Source organism: Plectropomus leopardus, chromosome 20, assembly GCF_008729295.1.
Source record: "Plectropomus leopardus isolate mb chromosome 20, YSFRI_Pleo_2.0, whole genome shotgun sequence".
In the NCBI taxonomy this organism is placed as follows: domain Eukaryota; kingdom Metazoa; phylum Chordata; class Actinopteri; order Perciformes; family Serranidae; genus Plectropomus; species Plectropomus leopardus.
Window position 1 is genome coordinate 25,304,831 of NC_056482.1, and position 7,030 is coordinate 25,311,860.

Below are 7,030 nucleotides of genomic sequence, written 5' to 3' on the forward strand. Positions count from 1 at the left end.
CGATCAAGTTATGGCCAACAGGTCCAGATGGCGTTTCAGTTCAGTACATCCGAACTGCACCTTTACGGTTCTAATGACCGGTCACTTCGCTGTGCTGGCAGCATGCTCACCGTCTGGATTTTGTCCAGACTCCTGTCTGTTATGTTTGACCATGAATACCTGAGACGGACCAGTGCCAGTACATGTAGCAACACAAATACGCGCCTCCTCCCTCAAAAGAAGTCTAGTAGTAGTAATGTTCGTAACCGATAGCAACCATCTACGTCATAGCACTGTATAAAGACCGCTGCCTTTCTATGTGATCTGCGTCAGCAAGCTCTCTATGCTTTGGGTCAGTAAGTGCGCTTTTATTCTTGTCTGTGTCTGGGCTGACCCGAGTGCTTGTTGTAGCTCGCCGTCGTCTTAGTTTGTCTTTGTATTTGTCTTCGTGTGTGTCGTCCTCGTTTATTTGTACTTGGTTTTGTTGTAATTGTAATCATAATTGTATACTTATACTCTTATTCATATTAAACATGTACTGACTGAAGCTTCAACCGTCATCCTTCAGAATTCATCACAGAAACTCATCCTATCATTGCTGCAGGGCGTCTTCAGGCTGTCTGACACAAACCGTCTACACGGATTTTTGACTGATCAAAATTTGAGCCTACAGTTATCAAAATGTTTGACTGTAAACGCTGCTGTAAACATAAACTTGTAAAAAGACAAAATTTTGCTGTTATTGTAAATTAAGTTTGTAACATTTCAGAATTTTGTCTCAAAAACCTAATTTTCATGTAAACTACTGCAGTCTGCGGGAAAATGGCGTCTTTAAACATCCGTTTTTCACTTAAGGATCAAATCAATCTTTGTAAAAACTAATGATCAACATCTCTGCTGTCTGGATGAAGTCTGCAGATTTACAGTTTAGTCTTGATGAGTGAATTTTTGGCAGCAGTTTGAAATCTGCCTCTCCATGCACAGACAGCTGATATCCTGCCCCCTGCTGGTCGGCTCCGTCAGTGTGAAGCGTCTCCGGTTTCTCTCTCAGCATGGAGTTCGCTGGGATACTGACTTGTTGTCTGAGGTTTTGAGTTCAAACCTCAGGTGATGCAGAATGCTCTTTCTGATGCCGAGTTGTTCATTGTCTTCCGATTCAACTGCTGCTTGCCGCTAAAAAATACCCGGCCCCGACCCAATGCTGCGATAGAAGCGTCCTTTCTCTGAAATGAGTCGAAAGAGTTGATTTTCTGAAGGATATAACAGAACCAGGGGGAGGTGCAGAAGTCTAGTTTTCTGTCAGAACACTTAAACTACAGCAAGTGTTCGGCAGTGATTCAGTTTCACATGTCGTCCTTCAGTTGCTTATAATATCTGAATCCTTTCTTTGCAGCCATACACACACACACACACACACACACACACACAAACATGCACTCACACAACTATACACTTACAGAATGTGAAATATACACTCTCCCGTTGAGATTTCGTCAGATGGACTTTGTTCATATTCCACATTAAATGAAGTTTATACAGAATGTCGACAACAAAATTAAGATAAAGACCCGCAAAAAGCACACTGGTGTACAGCATGAGTGTTTGTGTCCGTGTGGGGACCCTGTTTGCCCGCTAACGAGGTCTAAGGGGACGGCGACAGTGTGTGTGTGTGTGTGTGTGTGTGTGTGTGTGTGTGTGTGTGCTTTGTATGTATGTGGTATAGATAAGTTGCCACCAGAGAAGTCCAGGGGAGTGATAAATGGAGCTGACAAACACCGTGGAAGGTTCTGTCCCATCTGTCCAGCCTGGGAAGCTCGTCGTCTGTCTCGCTTTTAAAACTTGTTGTCCGAGTGTGTGTGTGTGTGTGTGTGTGTGCGCGCACTGTGTTTTCAGTCCAGCTGTCTCAGGTCCAAAAAAGCTGCAGGGAGTGAGTCAGAGCTGGGCTGCCCAATAAGCACACAAACCCTCCAGACAGGGAGCAATGGAAATGAAGTCACTGTGATCCGAAATCCCGAGAGTCTCTCTCTATCGCTGCCTTTGTTATTTCTCTCCACAAAACACACTTCCTCTTCTTTGCCCTGTGTGTGTGTGTGTGTGTGTGTGTGTGTGTGTGTGTGTGTGTGTGTGTGTGGCGAAACGGCTAATCTGAACGTCCTCCAGAACACTCTCCCTCCTCGATTGCCTGTTGTTGATGTTTGGATGTCTGTTGGTTGACATTTTCTCGCAGCGAAGGGGCGACGAGTCACGTGCCATTCCCCGGGTCTTGCCATTTATGAGTGTGTTTGTGTTTGTGTTTGTGTGTGTGTGTGTGTGTGTGTGTTTTTACAGTGTGTGTGTATTTATGAGATGAGGAGTAGAAATGTTGGCAGGATGGACACACACACAGTCACAGAGACGTGGTGGAGAAGTGGAGCTGATTGCCGGCTGCTGCTCTTCGGTCCTGCAGAGTCCTGAGAGTCTATTGACCCCCGAGCCAGCAGAGCCTGAGAGGAGGAGGAGGAGGAGGAGGGAGTGAAGGAGTGAGGGACAGAGGAAGGTGAAAGCATTAGTGGCACACAATTCGTACGTAACAGATGTGTTTCTTGCAGCCAGCAAATATTAAATGTTGACACACACACACACACACACATACACACATATGTACATATATACACATTCAGCCATATACAGTATATACATATACACACAAAAAAAGGAAATAAAATAAAATCATTATGCAGCACATGTATACTATAGCTCTGGCAATAAGTTGCAGAACAGGTCAGAGGTGGAAAACAAATGAAATTAAAGCTGCAAGCAGCGATGAAAGGGCCCTCGCACCCCCACACGTGTCGGGGTACTGCTGAACTCAAGCTAAAGCGGTCGTTCATTTCTGTGAAAGTCGGATAATGTGCGCAGAGAGTTTGGACCCTGGAGTTAGATATTTTGCATGATGCAGTACTTCCAGTGCCCACTAGATGGCACTAAAGGGCACTTAAATTCTACGTCACCATGGTGTGCATTATTTGTAGACCAAACCGTGTAAAGTTAATGTAAATTTATTCATTAACATTTAAACAAAAAAACTGTCTGGAGTGTTGAGTTTAAAACTTATCCAGGGCAGGTACGTTTTACATGCTGCTTCCCAGAGAAGAGTCTGGACTTCAACTTAAAACACAGTCTAAATGTCTCACGGTCTGCTTGCCTGCAGACCGTGAATGAGATCGTGAATTTGAACCTCATCCAGGACAGGTGAGTTTTACAAGCAGCTGTCCACACCACAGGGGGAAAAAGAGCGCCAAAAAATAGTCTAAGTGTCAGTTGGATTAGCTTGAAGAGTGTTGCAGGTTGTGAGATTGAACTTCATCTAACTTTATCTTCATTTTAAAGACTACTGTCTAAATGACGGTTTTAAAGAGAACGATGAAAACAGTGAAAGTGTCAGGAGGTCTGGCTCAGTGGGTTAGACGACTGGTTGGAGTCTCTGACGTTGGGGGATTGAGCCTTATTTGGGACAGGTAACTTTTAATGGTTGTTGTCCAAATTTGAAAGGTAAAGGCAACGTCCAAAATGGTAAAAGTAACTGTTGCCCCAACAAGTCCCTGAAGTCTCAGCTGAAGTCAGCTGGTGCAGAACGCTGCTGCACGTGTTCTAACGGGAACCAAGAAAAGGGACCATATTTCTCCTGTTTCAGCTTCTTTGCACTGGCACCATGGGTTACCGTGGTTCCCAAAGTCCCCAAAAGTAGGATGGGAGCCAGAGCCTTCAGTTACCACACTCCTCTTTCATGGAACCATCTTCCAGTTTCAGTCAGGGAGGCAGACATCACTGTGTTTTGTGATAATGGGCTTTATAAATAAAACTGAACTGAACTGGTATAATTTGTTTTTCTCAATATTTACTGCATTTCAGTGTGAAAGATACAGCTTCCCCTGCAGTAACTCGTCTCTTTCTGATCTCTCTGCCAGCAGTATGAACACCGGTCTCAGCGTGCCCCTCCTCCGTCCTCCCTCGTTACCCTTGAGGACAGGATCCAGTCCCAGTGAAGCCACCAGCTGCTGCCCACTGTTTCTGATGCAAAGATCATCTATTGACCACATGTTCGCCGGTCGCCCGAAGCTGCTGCCTCCCTGCATGTTCTCCTGTAGCCCGGAGAGAAATACTTTGTGCTGCATAGAGTTTCATGTGTGATGACTTTGGCGACCCTGTGAGTACAAATATTTTACAATAACATCAATATCGCTGCCTTCCTACTCGTCCACCCCCAGCACATATGGTGCAGAACAGTACAGCAACCGCAAAGGTTGACTTCTGGGAGGTGAACTGACCTATAGAGGCAAAGTTTGTTTGGAGAAGAGCTTTTCTTCTATGCCAACAATACAGTGGTAAATGTTTTAACTGTAGCTAGACTTTTTTATTTTACGTTATATGTTTAATTTGAGCAAAACCTAAAACATTTAGATTTGATTTAAATTGAAAAGCTGCAATTGAGTGTTTTTCTTCTTTAAATAACTTCAAGATTTGATTTTTAATTCTGATTTTATGTTTTGTGTGATGATGACAGAAGAGGCTTGCTATACTACATTCATCATGCATCTTTTAATTCAATACAACGTTGTTGTTGTTTTGTTAATTGCTTATGTCTAAACTTCCTTACTATCTCTGTATCTGTCGTTAAATTCACAATTTATTTGAAAAAGTCAGTATATTTTTTAATATATAAATAGAAGCACAATGTAACTGTAAAGTATATGTCATTTTCAGCCATTTTTTTCAATACGCAAGATAATGATATTCATGTCCTTTTTAAGACATTGTATACTATGACATGTCTCCACAAACTGTATTATGTTGTTTTCAGACATTTTTTTGACATGTCAAAATTTGACATTTTTCGACATACTATATACTCTGTTGTTTTCAGCCATTTTTTCGACATGCTAAATTATGATGATGAACATTGTATACTATGATGTGTTTGTACAAGCTATAATATATTGATTTCAGCCATTTTTTGACATGCTATACTATGGCGCTTTCGGCCATTTTTTTTTTGACACGCTTAAATTTAAAAGTTTTTGGCCTTTTTTCGACATTGTATACTATGATCTGTTTCTAGGAGCTAAAATCTGTCATTTTCAGCCATTTTTTTGTGACACATCAAAATTTTACAGTTTTCGACATACTACATTATGGCGTTTTTGGCCATTTTTTTGACATGCTATGTTATGACTGTAGACCAGCCAAGAAAAGAAACTCGCGCCCAGATCCTAACCAAAGCGTCATGTCGGAAAAAAGGCCAAAATGTCAAATTTTGACATGTCCAAAAAATGGCTGAAAACGACATACTATAGCTTATAAAGACATGTCATAGTTGTCATAGTTACAATGTTGAAAAAAAGGCCAAAAACATCATAATTTACCATGCTGAAAAAACTTGTGGGAAACGCCATAGTATAGTATCTTCAAAAATGTCAAATTTTGAAATGTCAAAAAATATCTGAAAACGACATATTATAGCTTGTAGAGATGCGTCATAGTATACAATGTTGAGAAAAACCCACGAAAAACATAATGATTTTAGCATGTCTGAAAAATGGCGTAAAATGTTTTAGTATAGTATGTCAATAAATTTCAAATTTTGAGATGTCGAAAAAAATGGCTTAAAATGTCATATTATAGCTTGTAGAGACACGTCGTAGCATATAATGTTGAAAAAAGCCAAAAATGTCATAATTTAGCATGTAGAAAAAATTGCTGTAAACGACATAGAATATTATATTGGAAAAAGGTCAAATTTTGACATATCAAAAAAATGGCTGAAAACGACATATTATAGCTTGCAGAGACACGTCATAGTATACAATGTGGAAAAAAAATGCCAAAATGCCATAATTTAGTATGTCGAAAAAAATCACCAAAAACGCCATAGTATAGTATGTCTTCAATTCTGAATTATGGCATGTCAAAAAAATGGCTGCAAACAACATAACATATATCTTGTCGGGATACATCCTAGTATATAATGTTGACAAAAAAGGCCATAAACGTGATAATCTAGTATGTCGAACAAATGGATCCGATCTGCGGCTGTATGTCCTAGACACTTGGGCGATGACAGGAGCAGAGCTGTCAACTGACACGAGTGTTGAAGGATGCCGGTCAGGCTGAAGGAGGCCTTATGGTCTTTACTGGCTCAGGGGTCTCCTGAGGCAGCAGACAGGTACCGGTTGGCCAGAGGGGCTACAGCTGAGGTGGTCGCCAAAGCTAAAACTCGGGTGTGGGAGGAGTTTGGGGAGGCCATGGAGGAGGACTTTCGGTCGGCCTCAAGGAAGCTCTGGCAAACCGTGAGACGTCTCCGGAAGGGAAAGCAGGGCTTGTCTCAGGCTGTGCTCAGCAGGAGAGGACAACTGGGGACCCACACTGGGGACATTGTTGAGCGGTCGAAGGAACACTTTGAGGAACTCCTGAACCCTGGGTGAGGGTGTGCCCTGTGAGTCTGAAGACTCGGGGCATTTGTCATCTATAGTTTTGGAAGAAATTGCTGAGGTAGTCAAAAAGCTTCTTGGTGGCAAGGCCCCAGGTGTGGATGAGATTTGCCCTGAGATGCTGAAGGCTCTGGACGTTGTTGTGCTGTCTTGGCTGACAGGCCTTTGGAGGTCGGGTACGGTGCCTGTGGAGTTGCAGACAATGGATTCTGTCCTGGTCCTGGAAGAACGGAGCAGCTCTTTAACCTTGTGATGCTGCTGGAGGGGATGTGGGAGTTTGCCATTTTTGCAACATTCTATGGTATGGTATGTCTTGGTACACTATTTAAAGCAGTTTTCAGGTGATTTCAGCTGTTTTTGGGAAATGTCCTTTTTTGGCATTTTTGCCTTACTATAGCCTTGCTTTTTGGGTCATTTTTTCGACGTTCCAAACTATGGTCTTTTTTGCCATTTTTACAACATGCTATGCTATGACGTGTCTTTGCACGCTATTTAACACACCTTTCAGTAATTTTCAGCAGTTTTCTGGAAATGTCATTTTTTTTGCCATTTTTGCCTTACTATAGCCTTGCTTTTTTGGTTAT

General features: G+C 42.0%; 1 protein-coding gene across 1 annotated transcript in view; it reads right to left on the reverse strand.

Annotated features, from left to right (window-relative positions):
- Positions 1-801: 801 nt before the first annotated feature.
- The window catches only part of LOC121960115 (GDNF family receptor alpha-2-like), a 30,758-nt gene continuing 24,529 nt past the window's right edge, over positions 802-7,030 (reverse strand). The window contains exons 6-9 of the mRNA XM_042509718.1: positions 6,305-6,631; positions 4,213-4,286; positions 3,939-4,100; positions 802-2,462 (exon numbers count right to left, since the gene is read on the reverse strand). Coding sequence (XP_042365652.1) covers positions 2,319-2,462; positions 3,939-4,100; positions 4,213-4,286; positions 6,305-6,631 — 707 coding nt within the window. The 3' untranslated portion in view covers positions 802-2,318. The remainder of the gene's footprint in view (positions 2,463-3,938; positions 4,101-4,212; positions 4,287-6,304; positions 6,632-7,030) is intronic.